Source organism: Sitodiplosis mosellana, unplaced genomic scaffold, assembly GCF_009176505.1.
Source record: "Sitodiplosis mosellana isolate CC-2019 unplaced genomic scaffold, AAFC_SMos_1.0 Smas_scaffold_6181, whole genome shotgun sequence".
In the NCBI taxonomy this organism is placed as follows: Eukaryota; Metazoa; Arthropoda; class Insecta; order Diptera; family Cecidomyiidae; genus Sitodiplosis; species Sitodiplosis mosellana.
The window spans coordinates 2,769,894-2,790,252 of record NW_022601422.1 but is presented as its reverse complement, the minus strand read 5'-3'; the positions used below and the strand labels follow the sequence as shown (position 1 = coordinate 2,790,252).

General features: G+C 37.3%; 1 protein-coding gene across 11 annotated transcripts in view; it reads left to right on the top strand.

Annotated features, from left to right (window-relative positions):
- The window catches only part of LOC129576309 (hybrid signal transduction histidine kinase A), a 46,125-nt gene that overhangs the window by 7,276 nt on the left and 18,490 nt on the right, over window positions 1-20,359 (top strand). For 7 of the 11 annotated variants that reach the window (XM_055461193.1, XM_055461199.1, XM_055461197.1 and 4 more), the window contains 4 exons: window positions 14,518-14,611; window positions 18,056-18,190; window positions 18,398-18,725; window positions 20,210-20,297. In XM_055461193.1, coding sequence (XP_055317168.1) covers window positions 14,518-14,611; window positions 18,056-18,190; window positions 18,398-18,725; window positions 20,210-20,297 — 645 coding nt within the window. The other 4 variants (XM_055461192.1, XM_055461198.1, XM_055461191.1 and 1 more) reach the window with 4 other exon arrangements.

Below are 20,359 nucleotides of genomic sequence, written 5' to 3'. Positions count from 1 at the left end.
AATTGGTTGTTCCAGTCTGTTGTTCAGCCACCGCAACAGCAACATATGACATCGACACTGATGAAAGCTTTAATTGCCGACATTTCATAATTCTCTTCTGCGGCGCACAATTCTTCTCTGCATACAAACAAACGCACATATACACACACACTCAAAACTCATTCACATCGTCTGCTTAGCCCCATCACTTAGCGTCCACTGTAATTAATCGTAATTGCTAACTGTCAGATTGTGGAAGCATATTAAAAATATGGATAGAAAAAAGAAGAAGAAAATAAAAACCTTTGATGGTTCTGTTAGTTTTATGAAGGTTCAGCTTCACTCCATCAAGATTATGTTTGTGTTTGGATAAATAACGTTAGCTTCGAACCATATTCCATTTTCTCTCTCACTCTCTTCATTTCTTTAATGGCGCGCTTGATGCGCGCATGGTGAAACATGGTTGTTGTTGTATTTCTTTTTCTTTTTTTTTTTTGGTCGACCACAAACTACATATAATTTCGAATTTTCCATCCGAAGCAACGGCTTTATTTCGCGCTTCGCTGCAACGCATCATGTAAATGCGTGTATTTTTACATTAAATATCTTTTTTTTTCGCTTCAGCTTCTAAGATTAATTCCATGTACTTTGGCTGTTTTCGGATGCATCAGCTACGTTTTAATCATGTATCTATTTCTCTCTCGCTTATTCGCTGGCCACCGTGTCTCTCTTTCAATCTCATTCGCACTGTCTCGCTCTGAACGTGCTGTATTCGAGCATTAAATTTCAATAGCTCACCCACTTTGGATTTTCTATAGATTCGCGTGGCAAAGTGAAAATCAGCGAATTACAATTTTTTCTGCTTAAAGTCGCAGCATCATCATTACCACAGCATATTTTCCGACTCGACTGTCAAGGCAACGACGCTTTTGAAGCGTGATGGCATTTTGTTCTTTGTTTGTTTCCTTGAGAAAATGTTTTGCAGCTCAAAATGCTTGAAATGAAGAGACAAAAAACATTCATTACGATAAAAGAGATCTTATTTTTCAAGAGATGACAACTATTTTATGCAGATAACTTCTGTCAACGGAATTCAGTTGAAATGAATAAACTTTTATGTCAAACGAAAAGATGAACGATTAAATGTATTTTTTGCCCGATAACATCAATGCATGGAATTCTAAGGCTTTTATCCATTTTAACAAATTGAAAAATTCCGTTCAATTTTAGCAATCTCGAAGAACCAACACAATTATAAACAACGATAAAACGAAAACGATATGCATAACAATGAATGATATCAATGGAAAAAGTGTATCGAAGAAAACACCGAACAAATTTATATGTGAATCAAACAAAGTCGATCGGATCGAGTGATAATTTGGTCGACGATTTGACATTGCCATTAACACCTGTTGATGTGTATCTACAAACAACAAATATATTAATAAATATCATTGTACACTGTACAGTGATACATTGATAGCTCGATGAGGTAGCGGCAGCTAACTACTCTGTGGTTTATAAGTATTTTTGCGGTAAGGTCGCTAAACCACACCATGAACTTCAAAAAAAAAAAATTGAAGCACTAAAGATCTGTTGAAGTGAATGGCGCACGCGCTGTCCCTGTCGATGTGCGTGTAAATAACAACATACTAAATGCCAATTAATGGTATAGTCTGTCTGTCTTAAAAGCAGTACTTTAGTCAACATTTCGAAATTGGAAAATCAGTACTTCAGAATCAATTATGCAAGTTATCATTTATTACGTTGTGATATTAGATTTTACAAAATAATGAATGAAGGAATAGCTACTTTGGTTCAAATATTTGGAGGGCTCATCAAATGCTCGCTGTCTCCTTGGTTTATTTTCGTAAAATGAAAATAACATAGCGAAAAACACAATTTTTTCTTGGTTTTTGTACGTATCCGCAACGTAATTGGTTCGCTTTTTAAACGAAACGAAAAACGTAAGCACATTAAATCCATGAAAAAGAGAAGAAAAAATACAAAGAAAATGTTGATCAAATGCGATGCGCAATACATTCCATTACATAGTCAATTCATGGCTAAGAATGAATCACTGAAAAGAGTCGAGTGCGGCGAATTAGGTATGTTGCAATATGATATGGGCCATGCAATGGCAAAGCACAACACGGTTTCAATCGGGTTAAATAATAGATATGGTTATTTTTGAACGTCAAAATAACGCTCTTTTGCGGCTTCACTCTTACGTCTAATCCGTGCGAGTAAGCAGTGTCTCGATGAAAATTGGAGGAAAAAACAACAGTTCAAGCCCTTTGTATGTGAGTGTGCGCGCGCGCACGTTCACAAATTTATGAACTTCAATCGTTGCTGCATACATCAAAATAGATTTATGACATGCTCTTTGATGGGTTCATCATACCTCTTGGTTAAGTGTATTCAACTTTGCCTATAGCCATAATTTTGCCTATTCTATCACCAGAATGTACGACGCCGCATAGGAACAACAACAAAAAAAACTAAAAGAACAATTCATCAGAGGAAGTCACGCGACGCTTTTGCTTGCTAAATGGCCAATTAGAACCGTACTTTCGACCTGACTCATTGTCCTACAATTCACTGCTGTACTACAGTACGAAAAACACAGTTACACCATTTCGTACAAATGAGATTCAACGTTCTTTTTTAGCACTACATGAAATGTAGAGCTATCTGCTCTTTTTTTTCCTAGATACTTTTTGAGTGTTGAAACAAATTATGGTGAATTTGAATTTTATGCTCATGTTTTTTATTTAATTTAAACCAAAGGCAGTATATTTTAAAAAAGAAATTAAACCAAGATCTTGTTATTCATTTTGCAAATAAATATATTACTTCAAAGTTACTTTGATGAAATAAATTTCATGTAGTGCGCCAAAAAAATAGTTTGTTGTAAAACAACAAAATAGATTAAGTAACTAAAAACTCAAAAACGCAGAGCGGAGCGAAGCAAAGCTCTGCGGTCTTGTTTTCTTCTCCATAGTATATTTGGCGTGTGTCTGCCAAATGCCGATAGAGAGCAATTGGCAACCGTCTCTCTTCAACTGACGTTTGATAACTTTCAAAGCGACCACGCACACTTTCATCCGCGTCCCAAATGAAATAGATTTTCTAACTGTAGAGAATAAAAGGTTTCTTTTCACTGCATTTACGGATTTAGTTCCGCACGTTTCAACGATTGAAGCAGGTGAAGTGAAAGAGCCGAAATTTGCAAACAAACGGAAATCAAGTTGCGCTTTTTTTTATCAACAAGTTCCATCTAGTTAACATTTCGGTGTCTGTTTATTCGGAATTTTTAATAGTTTTTATTCGATTTAAAAAAAAAAACATTTGATTTTCTGAAATATTTGTGATCAATGCGGTTTTCACCTCAAGTAAGTGACCAGTCTTTGCTAAGGAGATATTGCAAAACAGTTCTAAATCGACCTTTAGTGTGACAAGAAAATGTTTTAAGAACCGACAAGTCAATCATCCATTGAAATAAATTACGGTTTAGCTCAAAATTGAGACATTTTAACTCAATTCCGGAAAACAACGGCCGAAATTATATAAAAATCAACATTTATTTTTTTTTTATCAAATGTTAAATTTGCGTACAGCATTCAAAGAGAAACAGAAATCGGTTGCACAATCCGAAGCCATGGAAAATATCAAAGACAATTGAGTTGAGCTGATCAGAGGTCAATCGGTTTTTTTCGCATTTCCAATTTGCATTTGTGCAAATCTAATAGGAAACAATTGACAATGTTAGTTCTTTGAGAATGAAGTGTCCAGTGTGTGCACTGCACGCGCGACATGTACAAATCAATTTGCTTGTGGACCTCTGTCACACAATGTGCGACATGACAAACAGCTTAGCTCGGGTAGCGCCGCTGTCGTCTGTCTGAATTGAGTTCGATTGGTGTGCTGTTATGTAAAACGCATTTATTAACTGATCTCCAAATGCCCGACAAAAAAAAAACGAAATCAGTTTTCAATCGAGAAACAATTAGATAGCGACTAGCATTTACGTAATTTCGACTCAATGAACCATAAAATTATCGCTTTACATTGTACTTTTGTTCGTTGAGAGCGGCATACAGACCTGTCCATTGTCAATTGGTTTATGCAAAGCACTTTGAATGAGATAAAATGGTTTCGTTTTGTGTGTGCGCTGTGATAAACAATTGGCAAAACTGGCATGAAATTGGATATAGCGAAAAAAAGAATACATTCTCTTTTTGTAGTGCAAAAAATGAGCCCAAAATGGAATTGATTAGCTGAAATTGCGAAAAAGATAAACCAAATCAAGAAAGAAAAAAACGTGAATGTTCATTCTAATCGGAAATTCTTGTCGATTCGCTGAATCGTTATCGAACGGCTGTCCATCGCTTCACAACTATCATTTTGTTGGTTTCCCAATTTCGTATCGACCAATCTAAAAATCACTCACACATAAACTAGACCAAATTTGGTGCATGCATATGTTCGAATATATTCGGGCGCCGGACTTGATGCAATGCACTCGAAATGGAATGGAAAAATGTAAACAAAATGTATATATTTCATCGTCAAAAACACCACAAACGAAAAACTAGGCTAATCAATGCAATTGCACTATGAATAATTGAGCATCATAAGAACGCATTCGACTGAGCCAAAAGAAACGAACGAAAAAAAAAATGGGCTTTGTCGGCTGTATATGTTGGGACCGCATGCACAGCTAATTTGTTTGCATTGAATGAATTTTTGATGAGATTGAAAATGGTTGGGTTTTATGCATGAATTGAAAATGTGGCCAATAAATCAATCAATACGCCAACTTCAGAGTGCATTCGATTAGCGATTACACAACCAAATTGAAGACAACCATATCGAAATACCGTATAGATTTATCGGCTGTAGAAATGTGGTTGAACGAGGTGTGCACTGTGCATTCACTGTCAAGTGATGATCGACTTCTTCTGGGATGGATTCTGTGCGCTTCGACGGATTTGTGGTGATCAAGTGTACCATTTCGCTCGATCATTCATCGTTGGATGTGATCAAAGCATTCCGAATTGTGTGCTGAAATCGACGTATCAAAATCACAGAGCCGGCAAAACGCAGCAAACACCAAATTAATGACCCAACAAACAATTCGAAACGAGAGAGAAAAAAAACCGAAACGAATTCATGTTTGAAGGGGCACGATTGCATGATGCTGATTACCTAAATGAATATAACCGATAAATGAGCGATTGCTCCAGAAAAGAATGTGTAATCTACACGAAATAAAATTTAAAGCAGAAAAAAAAACTAAACAACACAAAACTCTTTGCCTCTATTCCATTTGTACAAACAAAATGCGGTCCAAAAATATGTGTGTATACAGTTATCAGTTTTCGAGTGAAGAGAGCGAGCTAGCAAGTTAGAGAGAGAGAGAGATAAATTTTTCTCCTGTTCAGTTTTTAACACGGCCAATAGCATGGAGCCGAATAGCAATGGGGAGAGAGAGAGAGAGAGAGATGAAGTCCGCTACACAGCAACTCTCAAAGCAAGAGCAAAGAGAAAAACCAAGCGATAAACAGTATTAATATTTTACATTTTTTTCTGTGGACGAGCCGATGTAATACAAATTTTTACTGCCTTTAATTACTAGCTCGTTGCTTTTTTTCACTTGTTTATTTTCTATCTCTTTATCGGCTTTAACATGCGTTGAGTGATATCGGTGTTGGGTCTGTGTGTGTGTGTGTGTCTGTGAATGTGCGATGCGCAGTTAAATGAATAGCAGAGCAGAAAAACGACTGAACCGAACACAACAGCTCGAGCCTATTTTTTTTTTGTTTGGCATTGTTGTTGGTTTACTGCTCTCGCTATATCGACTCTTCATCTCCATTTTTTTTTCGTTTCGCGAAAATTTCATATTCTTTTATGATTTTTTTTTTCGTTTGCTGTTGCATTTTTGCTGTTATTGTTTTTTTCCGTTGGTGCGTTTGTTGTTAGTTTTCTTCGGTTCCGTTCCTTTCTCTTTTCGATCAAGGTCTTAGGCCTATATCGAAATGCGATCTAAGCTGCGGTGCGGAAAGAATTGGCAGAAAATCCAAATTGCACACACAGAAATCCGTCTCGTTGGTCACTCTAATGGGTAGTATCAATCAAAAAAAAAAAATTTGGGTGTGTACTGAAACCTTTGACTATGCGGCGCTGCCGGCGTACAAATTACACACTGTACAAAATTTTTTCTTCTGTCAAACGATCACGAATTAGTCACTTTGAAGCTAAAATTAAATGGCGCAATAATAATGCATTCGAAGCGATGCATTCAGACGAACACGATTCATCGATTTGCACGCACCAGCCGATCCAAATGCGGTTTGACACAGTTCGCACAATCTTAACTCCACTTGCAAATCAACTGCGATGATTTTCGTTTTTAGTCAGGCAATTTGCATAACAACTTAATTGGTATTCTCATTGCAAAATTTTGGATTAACAGTCAAATTCAGGAATTTGGGCACAAATGAAATTGCTGGAATTGAGCCGAAAATTGCATTTTCTAATTGATTTGTTCAAACAAAATAATACAATGCAAATTGAAAATCCGGTTAATATTACCTTTCGATCAACTGTATTAATTGCAATTTTTCCGTGGAAATGAGTAAATTGCACGTGTCGAAGCTTGACATTGTGCTGTATTCACATGAAAGAATTTTAAGAACGCATTCTTAGAGTATAGCTATGACGAATCCTCGGTGTGATGGCGGAAATTGCTTAATGCCAATGCAAAAGGAAAGGCTGTGACAGTATCATAGTGTAACACATTTCCTTCTCAACAAATGCAAACACCAAAAACCTCTCTCCATTTGAATGTGCACATCTAAATACACACATGCACATACACATATGAATCATTTCCATCTAACTGCAGTACACCCACTCAACATTCTCGCATGAATGCATCCACAGTGATTCTCCCTCAACATATTCAGCGAATGCATATGCTTGATTTTACCATCGAATGATTCATCCGTTTATCGTATCGAGCCGAAGAAGAGAAATATCAAATTGAAAAGCAACAACAACAACAACACAAAAAAAAAAGAAAAACGGAACAACGGTTTCTTTTGATGGTCGGTTTTCATTTTATTTTATTGTTATTTTCATGCTTAATTTAATGCTCTTTTCATCTTCATTTGGAACGATTGCACACGACGCAGCAAAAAGAAGAAGAAAAAAAATGAGCGTATGATCGAGACGAACTCGCGAATATCGTTCGATGGATTTTATCTTCCGTTCATCGTTCTGAATGTTGTGTATAGTTTTTAATCAAAACTTGCACAACTTTGTTCGTCTTCCATGTGTTGTCGCTGCTATGGTTGCCGTGCGAAAAAAAAACAAGAAAACAGAAAAATCCCTCACAAATCGTAATTGAGCTATATTTCTATTGTATGAAGGGCTTTTTTGTAATCTTATACCACCAGCAATTTCACGAAAATTATTTCGATGATGCAGAAAAGAAAAACAAAAATTATTTAAGACGAAAGATATTATTTTTTTTCCTTCTTTTACTATTTAATTTGCACGTATTTGAGATTGTGAAATTGTCGATGGATTCAACTGAGTTGTTGTTGCTTTGGGTGAAAATGTGTTATGAATCGCCAATTTTCGGGTAATTTTCAACGTATGATTTATCATTTCCCAGGTCGTAATTATTGGAATTACGCCCATTGCGATGCTGTAATCATGTGATTAACGAGGCTGTGCGCATGTAATTCCGCGGCCCGAATCATAATGACGTTATTTTTTTTTTCTTCTTCTTGAAACACAGAAATAAAATGATTTGAATCGTTTGAATTTCGCTTGAAGAAAAATCATTTATTTCAGCTTCTCATTAAAATACTAAATAATTCATTCATGAGTTAAAGTACAAGATTTTCCAAGTGTCTGTGGCAGCCTTTCGTTCGTTCTCATAAGAACCAAGTGATTTGAATACAAAAATAAAAACAAAAAGGTGGCAACTGTAACAATGGCTAGAAAATAAAATTAATTCAACACAAAGACACATTAAAGTCATTAAAAGCAGTTCGCAATGGTTAGGAAAAAGAGGAGAGCAAAAAAAAAGATCAAGATCACACAGTTCTATGCATTTGACGTTAAGCCGTAGTTCGATTGCTTCACCGTTTCTATAATTTCATGAGTGTTCATTGTGTTTTTTTTCTTCTCTCTCTCTAGATGACTTAGAATGGGTGTACTTGATGAAGGAAATGTTAATGAGCATAGGCACATGCTGTGTGTGTGTGTGTGTGTGTGTGCAATAAATTCAAACGCAGCAAAATGGCCAAGCCACATAAATTCTTGATTTTCCTCAAGTGTGAGAAGAGGTGCGAAATGTAAAGTGCCACTCTCAAACACCAAGCAAACAATTCATGACTAAATCACCGTACAGAAGGCCACTTCTCAATTAACCAAGCAGCAAGCTATTTTTTTTTAAATTAAAATTTACGTCGAATGCATGATGCGTGCGGTGACGGTGCTGACGGCGACTTGCTTTGCATGTGCGCGGCAAGCGAATCATGTCCATAAACGGTAACTTATGTAATTGCGACCAGCTGATTGAGCAGCAATTCAATAAATACACCTGTCTGTATATTGTTTTGCAAAGCAAAAAAAAATGCATTAACATTCATTACGGCCGATCAAGCCACCGTTTTAGTAGCGGTGTGGCGTCTAGCAAACCAAAAATACGATTCGCTTACCGCGCCGCGCGATTGTGCTTCCACAAAATATTTGATGTCATTCCGATGAAAAATTCTTCTACTTCGCTTTCATTCCATTCGATATATGTAGATTTTCCGAATCGTGTGCACAACTGCACATTCGATTTCAATTGGGAGAATTCCCATTCGATTCGAAAATAGAACCGCATCATAAAAATTGCGTCGTTCTATTGAATGGCTTGTTATCGTTGCAATAAATTTTCGAACGACCGCATATTCATCGGAATTTGATCAGTGAAATGGAAAACACATGCTCTTTTTTGCATACATACTCTTTTAATGGCACATATGCGAAACTAATAATCAAGCCATTCGAAGGTCGACTTTTGTTGTCGACTTGAATCACAGTCAATCGCATGAACACAGTCACATAAATCTATACATAGATGAGAATGGCTAACGACAACAGCAGAGCAACGACGACGACGACGACAACAACAAAAAATCTCATTATTTACAATGAATAAACAACATTCCGAACGAAAATCGGTATGCTTGTACGAATCGCTCGATCTCAATTTCATTTACAAAACAGAGACGACGAAAGAAAAAAAAATCACATATTCGTTCCAGTTCGAAATACCAATTGGATGTATGAAAATGTACTGTGTCTCGATGTTCCTTTCGATGACTCAACACAGAAAAATAAACCACACCATATCGCTGTACCGAATGAGTCGGAAACTTTGGTGTCTAGTCGCGAAGGAAATGAAATTGTTGAAATTGTGTGTAACTTTGGACATTTTCATCGTTGTTGCTTCGCTTATTTCATTCATCGATTTCTCATTTTTATTTTCATCTCTTTATTCTCCCTGAACGCTGTCTGTCATTGTTGGTGTTATTTTTATTTTACACCCGTGCTTTTTTCTTCTTCTTTGCATCGCAGAATCCCATCGCGACACAGAGAGAGTTGTGTTTAGTCGAGAGAAAAAAATGTCAATTTCAGTGAAAGAATGCGGAAAATTCGGAAACATCTGCTGTCATCGTTCAAATGATGGCTCGTCTTTTTTTGCCCGTTGAAGTTGCCGCTGTTTTTTTTTTTTGTTGCAGATATACACAATATGCGAAACATTCGAGAGGTATGCGCAGCGTGCGCGTTCGGAGTGCATTAGCATAAATAACAATATTCAGCTGTTCCAGCTCAATCTAAAAACCAGCTGAGCTGTTGTGTGTATTACAAGAGCGCACACAACACAAACTGGAGTATGCTATTGCCATTAGCCTGCCAATGTGAATGTTAATAGTTTGGGCCTTTTGTTGTTTTTTTTTTTCTGTGGATAGCCGGAGAGAGAGCGGGGCAGAGAGTGAAAAGCACTTCACCTTTACAAATTTTGCATGCACATTTTGTGGCAATGCCAGTATGACAAACAATATTTTGCATCAGCATAAATTGATTATTGAAAGCGTGTTTGTCTATCATCATTAGATAGACAGAGAGAAAAGGGAGGGAGAGAGAAGTAAGAAAGAAAGAGAGAAACAAGAGGGGCACATATAGAGAGCGTCTGTGCATCTACTGAATGTGACTTGAAATGTGACCTTTTGCAATTGCATACTTAAAGTAAATGCACACAAAAACCCTCCATTCAATTTTATATTCAGATCATTTTTGTGTGTGACGTTACTGAATTTGAGCACGGCTGACATGTTTCGCGTCCACTTAGTACAGTCAAAATGCGATTCAATTTACCATAAACTGGCTTAAATAAACGCTCACTCGCTCCGCGTTCATCGTCACACGGAACAATTTGCCCAGTCTATTTTCGACATTCTGAACAATTTGTCGTGTCCCATTTGCAAATAAAAAGCGACGACGACGACCGGCTGTTGCTCAATGTCAATTGATAACAAATCTCGTTTGAAGTGAGATTCATTTTAAAGTTTCGAATCCGGCAATAAACAGTGGAATTTTCTTGGTCTATTTCTAGAATCCAATATTTGGTACTTTTTTATGTTCCACTGGAGCACGTTTTTTGCATGTGTGTGTGTGTGGTTTGAACGAGACGAGAAGGGCGCTTTTTTATTTCAAACCAAGTTTTATAATTAATAAATTCCGACACATTTACGGTGAAAACGGTTCAACGGTGCGGTGCACATTGGAAGTAGTTTTTGTTTTGGTATACTGTTATCATATCGCATAGACAGCTCTACTATCGCCATATACTATTTGTTTGATCGATAGTAAAAATATGATGAAGGTTATGTGCATGAACGACAGTTAAGATACACTGAATGCTTGTGTAGCAAAATATCGGTGTCACATTCACATTAACCTTTGCAGGCAAATTGCTGTATTAAATTTATTTATTTTTTCACTTGCTATTTAACTTTGCACACCCATCAGAGCTGAAACATTCTACGGTCGAGGGTAATGTTTATTGTTTTCAATGGAAAAGTTCATGAAAATTAATGGTGGAATCATCAAATACTCAATGAATTTACTGGCTGTGTGTCACATTTCAAACCCGATTCCAATGAAGCCAAAGAAATGCGCTTCGAGAAAAATCGATTCGATTTGCGCGTATTTGGTTGACATTGTGCAACAATTTCAACGTTTTGTGTTGCGTTCTGATGAATTCCGCGGGCCTGTGCAATATTGTGCTCGTCTCCCGCATCAAAATAATCTAATGATTTACTGGCAATGTGCTGCCCACAATCGAATCTCCCCCAATGAATCATCCGTTGAGCAATCAAGATCGAGTCGAAGCCAATTTTAGTTTGTGTATCATTTTTTGTATTCTTCTTCTGTTTTTTTTGTTGTTGCTGTATTACATCAATGCAATAATAATAATATACACAAATCGAATTTCACTGGAAATATCAAATTAAAACCATGTTTGTCTTATATGTGCAAAAATAATAATAATATTAAATACATAAAATGTACTGAATTGGCGAATGCAAACCGCAGAACGACCAAATTAGCACAAAATGCAACAAGCATCGCGCAACACAAGCATTTTTTTTTCTTTTTCTCTCTCTCTCTCTCTCTCTCTCTCTTTCTATTTCGCTCCTTTATGTACGAGAAACGCTTGGAAAAAAATGTCGATTTCTTGAAATGACAGATTCGATGTTGTTCGATTTAACAATCGTTATTCTTGTTGCGTTGCGTTGTTGCCATTGTGAAGGTGGCAAGCGCTCCAGTTGATTCCGACCGAGTGATCGTCATTTGGAGCATATTAAAAACGAACTCTCACAGTTCGCATACGGAATATGGTGTGTGAACTCGTGCGACTGCCATCAATTTCATTCGTTCGAACTTTAATGAGAATACATGTTTGTCGTGTGCGCGCGCCAAGCGATTGATTGATTTGGATGGTGTTGTTTTGTTGTTGGGTGTAACATTCCGTCGATTGTGCGAAAGTCGCTTAATTAGGTAGTGAGTGTGATTGAGAATCTATTTTTTGTTGTTGTTGGATCGTATGGATTCGGCTGTCATTTGTTTAAATGGACAGAAACCATGCCGTCCATGGGCAAAGTCAAATTAGTGCCTTTTGTAGATGATTTATTACATACAGAGAGAGATAGTGTTTGTGTTAGTGCATTTGCATCCACCTTTCCATTTTTCTTCACATGCCATGGCATTTGCTTTGCGACTAACCAACGTATTCTGTTTTGTTGATTTGTTTCCCACAACAATTATATGCTTGAATGGCTATCGATTTGTTAAATCGATGACTCGCCATTTCTTTTTCTCTCTGGATAGTAGGGTTTAAAAACGCGTTATTTTTTTCAGTGTTTCTTAAAAACGTTTTTTTACAGAGCCGTTATATACCGCCCAAAAAACGTTTTTTTCGTTTTTTATCGTTATTTCTGCGGTATTTTGGACTGTCAAAAAAAACACTACAGAAAAATAACGTTTTTATAACACCGTTTGCGGTATTTGTCGAAACGTTTGTAAACCCTACTGGATAGAGAAAAACTAACTTTATATGGTGTGGTTATTGTGGTAGAACGGCCCAAACGTTGTATGAACGCTCGAAATAAATGTTGCCAAAATTAGAGGTTGCCCTTTCGTTTAGTATCTCATTTTAAAATAGCATTTTGACCATTTACACCCAATAATAGCCCGTTGAGAAACTCTCACACACTCGCACATACGCTCACCCGAAAATGCGATCTCTTTCAAAAGTCAGAAAGTTCAATCAGTTCAACATGGTCATTTTGAACAAAAATTCAGAATGTTTCGGGTGCTTACCAAGCATTGCTCATTGCTCAGTTCATTTCTAACTTAATTCAAGCCGGTCAAACATTTCGAACTCATTGAAATTGCATAAATTCATGTCAATGTGAGTTTAATAGGTTGTGCAGTCATTTTTCACTTGATACATTTTGCCAAAATTCAAAATTTGATTTAGAATTCAGCGTTTTTCTTAAACAAATATTTCAAGATGAATAGCGCCGAAATGAAGTTTAAACAAGATTAATGATGTCTTTTATGCTTGGCCATGCATTCAAGCACTATGGAACTCGATCAAATTAGAATATTTTAATTAGTTATAATTTGGTGTGCTAGAAGTTCATGACATATTGCACTCAAGCAATATTGCATTGACATAGTGTTAGTTGTAAGTTTAAGTGAAAATTTATGGATATTTTGACATCGGGTTAAAACATTTCTCGAATTGTTGGTTCAAAAGTGAGTGTCTTTTCAATAGGTTTAATGCTGTTGAAAGTGTTTCATTTAAAAAATTGAATGAAATGGTTGTCGTCATCATTTCAGATAATTTTCTTAAATTTAGAAAAAAAACCAAACAGAGCGTTGAAGTGTCATACAATTTGGCCATAATTTTTTACGAGTTGTTCGTTTTCGATGACATGTTTTCTTTTTCGTCAAGTGTTCATATTCAATTTATTCGATTGATTTTTGTCGAGAACGCGCAAAAAGTGCCATACTGCATACTAGTGGCTGGGTATCAAAGCATAATAATGCAACGACTGTATAAAATGTTTTCGAAGCACAGAAAAAAAAATGCTCCAATTGAATATTCCGTCAATATTTTGGCTCAAGGGAATTTGTTTCCATGGAGAGAATGAGTATGTGTGTGCATGTGTGCGAAATGTAATTTCGAGTGTGATAGGTCATGATTTTGTTCGATTCACAAAAAGCATGTCGAACGACGACGACGCATTTTTGCCATTTGGATAATAGACTCCCTTCGGCATCTAGTGCTTGCGTTTACGAAAATTGCGCCGAAGTGTCCCACTGTACATGCAGATTTATGGCATTGCTCTGAAAGTAATAGCATTCATGCGATATACGCGTGCTACGGCCGAGTTACTGCTTCTACCTGCGTGATATGGACTGTGTCAGTGTGTATGTGTGTTTATGTTGAGTAGGTTGATATTCTATTTTCACGTTTTAAGAAAGTGGAAGAGCGTTTAAACTGTGTTAGAGACCTTGACCTGCCGTGTCCTTGACGCAAAAAAAAACCCATATTTACACAACATATGTATCTCAAATTCGGGGGGAGATCCATTCGAATGAGGCCAGATGCCGGAACACCACTGGCGTTTTAATTGAAAAGTAGCTTTAATCATGTTGTAGCCGAAGTAATATTCGGGTTAGAAGAAAAATATTGGGAATAAACCACGCATCTATTTGAACGCCATGCACGACCCATGCACATGGACCGATTGGAGTTAAGCATTGAATATTTCATGTGGATAATATTAATCTCATACTGAAATTCGTTAATATACACACAATTTGGTTGCTGTTGTTGCTTCTCACATTCTAATTTCCTGTTCTGCTTTTTCTCTTTTATCCCCCTTTTAGATGTCAGCTGGGCTGATGTCATGCGTACGAGAAAACTCACCACCAATGACAATGGAAAATTCTGGTGCTGTATCGCTTTCATCCAAATCGCAAGGTAGTATAAATTCAGAGGCAGAGAGCGAACGACATACACACATTCGCTTGGCATTCTCGTTTGTATACATTCCGCGCGTGATAAAAACCAACGATACGAATTTCGGAAGCATCAGTGCGAGGCGAGCGCTCAGCTGCTGCTTAATGTCGCTTACCGAATCGAATTGAACTGTACCATGTCATCAGCAAGTTGTGGCTCGATGAATTTTCGGCAAAGAAACATTTTATTCTGCGAAAATTATTGAGAAAACTGTTGAGCTCTTGGGCATTATCTATTTTTAGGTTCATAATCTATTTTTCACTACATTTTCCATGAAGTTTCGAAGAATCTGAACGAATCCGAACGAGCTATAATCGAATTTAAGTTTAAGAACAGAGAAAAGATTTATAAAAGTCACACAACAAGTTGCAACGAGTGAGGAACGAAAATCAGCGCAAAGAAAACGTGCTGCCAATGTGGCAATGTAGCTTACGGCTTTATTTCTGAAAACGACTTTGAATCGAGCGGCTATAGTTCTCGAATGATTTTAGTTTAGTGGAGGAAGAGAAGAGTGGAAAAAAAAGCAAAACGAAGTGCAAAGTTTCCAGTCTCAAATGAGTGACAGATGTAAGAAATCGACAAAGTTATCGGCGAAAAAGAAAAAGTATCAACGATGCCAATACGTAATGAACGAGGGTAACAGTGCTAGTGTCGATGATAATAATGCGATTGTCAAGAATCAAATGGCAACATCGATGCAGAAATTCTGTATTGATTCGAACATAATGCTCAATACGGCGCGGAAATGCTCAATAACAGGTAACAAAAACGAAACGAATAGAAAAGCCCAGCTTATTCGATCCCTTAAAAGGAGAAAAAAAAACAAATGGAAAAGATGTGAGCGCTCGTTAAAAGATATCGAATTGCGCGTCACAAGATATTGAAACGGCATCTCTGACACAAAACATGTCGAGCGAATTGTAATCGCTATCGGCTCGGATTCGACTCGATAATCCAGAGTTGGTGAGCTTCGGCAAACCGTAATCGAGAAGGCGGCAAGCTTCGGCGAACATAAAAGACTAAACGATTCATTCGAACTTATTCATTTGGCAATACGTAACTGATTAAATGACCGAATATTTTCAACTATGGCTTTAGACGTTATCCAATCCGTTAGCCACATGGTCGATGTGTGTATTTGTTATCAATAATTTATCTTTGTAAATGAAATTGATCATTAGCACATCGTAGCGCGCGCACACAAACACACACATACGCGTTATTAAAAAGTGCAATGAAGCAACTGTCTGCTGAATATTTCGCAAGTGCAGAAAAAAAATTTGCATGCATTTCATAACGAACGCAGGTTTCTTGTTTCAACGCGCTGTGTTTTATTTTTTTTCTGTTTCAACTCATTTTAGTCTTATTTTGAAGTCTTTAATGAAAGTGAAATTGGTTTTTTCGACGTCAAAAATAGAAGTCATAATAAACATATAACAATTACCGCACAATTGACCACAAATTTGCAAGCTGAGCTGCCGTTTTGCAACTCATCGCACGAGTTGATTATTACTTCTTTTTTGTTTCGATTTTATTCAGCAATAGCCCGACGAGCGCACAGTGTGTGTACGCGCAATTTCGGCGTTGTAGAAACAATACATTTGGCAGATTCAGTTCATGACTTCGATGCCATAAGTGCCACACAAACTTGCACCAAAGCAAATACCTTCATACCAAAATGCTCCATTCCAAATTCACCGATTCGTAGGTGATTTTCAATTTGTCGAACACAATAACAACAACGCAAAAAGAGCAACAACAAAAAATTGTACACACGTGATTGAAAATGCGAGTCAAGTGCGTATGTGGAGCGTGTGTGCGAGCAATCAAGTGAACGAGCCGTATTTGCGCTCGCACTCACGCCAACATTGCGAAACCGCCATATACTTGATGGCTTAAATATAGTTTCCATTGTCGAAATCGCTTTGAATGCGCGATATTTTAGTTTGATGTTAGGTCTCTGGGCTGACAGTACACGCTCCAATTTAGAATAAATCACAATATCGCAAATTGAGTGTATGTATTGTATGGTGAACCGAAAGCGCGACAAATAAACGCAACAATATAAGTATTGCGTAGAAAAATCAAATCAAAACCGTCGACAAATACAGACACACACACACACACACACATAGACAGAGAGATAGAGAGTGTAAGAGGCAGCCAGCTATTCGGAGAGATATGAACCGTTTGAATTCTAGTATTGTGTACTCGAAACTAAAGTAAAGTTTTAGTTCAAGAAACAACGACAACGACGTCGTTTTGTGTCGTCAACGGTTGTCATAATAATATACAGTAAAATAGAAACATTACACGAATCTAGTTTGTCGTATGTGGTGCGTGTGCTGGTTCTTTGCTGCTTGTTTTAATTCATTGTTTAAGCCGAAAGAAAGATTGAAACATAGTCCTCCGACCACATTTTGTGAATGAAATCACATTTTACGCAAATCGAATGAAACTTGTGTGTGTGTGTGTGTGTGTGACAATTCTGTAAACCAGAAGAAACCAATTGAGTGCAAGACGCAAGTGGACACTCGACAATACATCGAATCAAATTGAACAAAACAAACAAATTCGACATTTAGCTGGACAAAAAGTGTCGTAGGTAACATTAGTTTGGGTGTCTTGTTATTGAAACGAGAGCGAAAAAAATAATAATAAGAAATCGGCCACTTTGTTTGCAGTTTTTGAAACAAATGTATGGCAAAATGCGGTGATTATTGTTGTTATTGTGGTTGGTGGCATATATCAAAGAACACTTGCCTTCATTTCGCTCTTTACATCCACTCAATAGTGTTTTCGTTTTTTTTTTCTTCGTTTCGTTCATTCTTCATCCTAATGTATCCACTTCTGAACGGTTCATATGTTTGTTTTGTGTTTTTGATTCGTCGTTCCTCATGTATGCTAAATCGAACTAGTTTTGTGGGTGAGCGCGCTTTCTTGCCAGCTTAGCTAGATGCCTATGATTCGGTTTGTGTCGAAAGCACACAACTCGGTTGTTGTCGCCGCCGCCGTAGCCGTCATCGTTGTCATTTGAAGGCATTTGGTATTTGTGTGTGTATATAAGCGCGCCTTTCAAATGGAAAAAGATAGTGAAACCAAACACAGCCATCCAACTAACCAACACAAACAATTCTCGAAGATACGACAAAGTTGCATATCTGGGCTTGTGCGAAAACGAAAACTTTTCGTTCGATTCAAGCATTTAGTTAGATTTATACTGTTGCGTCGATAAGATCGTCAGGCGAGGAAAATCGAGTTCAATTATTTTAGCCTAAGCCTCGAATGTGTGTATGTGTGTGTAAAATCGTCAGAAAACTTTGATGTTCGAATAGGAATATAACAAGAAATTTTCTTACTGTGTGTTTTTCTCGTTTCCCGGCGACATAAACATAAATTTTGCAGAAAGTCACAAGCGACGTCGTCGTTTTCATCCCTTGCGCAATTTGCGTCGAATTTTCCGTAGACGCACATTGGCTCATGCCGATGCCATTCGGCCGATCGTGCAACAACATCAAAACTACTACCATCAAAACGAAGGTAAATTACCCAATAAAATGCACCATTTTTTTTTCTCTCTTTCGAAAGGCATTTTATTTTGTATCTGTTTTGTGATTGCATCATAAATTACCTGGTACATACACACGCACACACACTTGAAATGTTAGTGTGTGTGCAATTTAATCGAAAAACTTGGAAATACATATTTTATCATCCAATTTTTCTTGTTCGATACGTTTGGGGCAGGCGGGCATCAACAGTACCCAGGCGATTTGACGAACGTATCAACAATTCGTTCGCTAAGTGCTCAATCAATCGACGATGATGTATTGCCCGACGATTTGTCCGATTTTCAATCATCACATTTGATTCGATCGGCAAATCAATCCAACCTGTTGGCTGCTACAAAACGAGCATATTACTACGCTAAAGACGGAGCTGGCAAACGTTTGATTCATTCCGGTGGTGCCGGTGGCGGCGGTGTCATGGATTTGGATACAGAAACCGATAGCGATTTGACCAGAGAAATGATTGACTATCAACGTAGCTTGAGCGAAGGCCGTCTACTCGACAAGTAAGTTAAATCCAATAAATTTCATTTCCTCGACCGGTCATAAATTACCAATCAATGCACACACACAACACTCACATTTTTATCGAAAAACGAATTTCGAGAGATCATAAAATTGTGCAGAGTCCCATTCTCATCGCATCATTATTAATTCGATGTGCTCTCCAATTCGAGCGCGCGCATGTTTGCGTGTATGCCAACGAAACAAGAGCCACTTTCAGGTATGCGTGAGCGCTCGCTCGCGCACCTACTTAAACTGAAACCAATGGCCAATTCACGGTTTATTTCATGAGTTAGACATTTTGCAAATGCGGCTCGAAAGCTCTCTGTGAACGTCCCAATGAAATCAAAAGTGAAGCTGAATACTATTCACATGGGACGGCGTTATCGGGACGAGGAAAACCAGTATTTTTTTTTTTCATTTGTTCGACATTAAAATTGTAACTACGACGAAACACAAATGGCCACATAAATAATCAGATAAGGCAATTATTGTTTGGAATAAATGAAACAAAATCAGCAACAATTGAAGTATATGCTTTCATTTACTCGCGTTTCTCTTCTTGACAACCAAACGACAATTGATTGTTTTTTTCCTTTTTCCGAATGGCACTGGTCATTCATATTTTCGCCGACCGTTGACCGCTGACTGAATCAGAACCATAAAGCGTTCGATACAAACATTATTTCAACTGCGACCCATGAATTAAAACCATAAACTCTAGAAATAGCCGAGATACTATCCAAGCAACTTCCTTTGGCGGCAACAAATCTCAATTTTCGGTTCATCGGAGGTGTGAAAGCTACGAAAAACTAATTTGTTTCTCGTTTATTTCCCAATAAACAATTGAAAAAAATAGGAAGGTAATTCAACGGAATCAATTAGATTTACGTCAGACAAATGAGAGACAAGATTTTTTTCTTCTTCTTCTTCTTCTTCTTCTTCTTCTTCTCCTCTTTGTGGTGTGAACTCTGAAGATCTTTCGTCAATCATTCTGCAATTTGGTTCTCTGCCCACACACTCATGTCTGCAATATTTATAGTCGCAATTTCGATTGTTTATTTTATGCCATTTCATTTTCAATCTTCCCACATTAATGCTTCGAAAATCGGTCGTCAAAACACATAAACAACTGGTACTCGGTCCCGGATATGAAATTTTTTTTGATGATGTAAATATAAATTTTACGAATTGATCCAAAGAAGCCGAACCGAACCGAAACAAAACAAAAATGGTTAACAATTAAATGACATCGACGGGGAAAGTGTTGAAATGGCCAAGAAAGTTTGCATCAAATAAGAATCGGTTTAGTGATCGGCATGAGTGTGTGAATTGTGTCGCCTTCGTACCAAAAAAAAACTCATTAGCAATTAAGGTGTCTGGTGACAGGCTGTCTTAGTTTCAAATCAATGTGAATGTGTAATTGGGTATTTGTTTTTGTTTTCAATTTGATATGTGTGTTTTTTTTTTTCATTTCGTTCCACAGTGATTTCAGCCGTGAAACATTGTCACACTCGCACGACAGTGTATTTTCTGAATCAGCAACTGCAAGCAGTCTGTCCATCGTATTGAAGGTGGGTGTTTTTTATATATATATATTTTATTTACATATCATGCATTTTTTTCCCAGTAGATT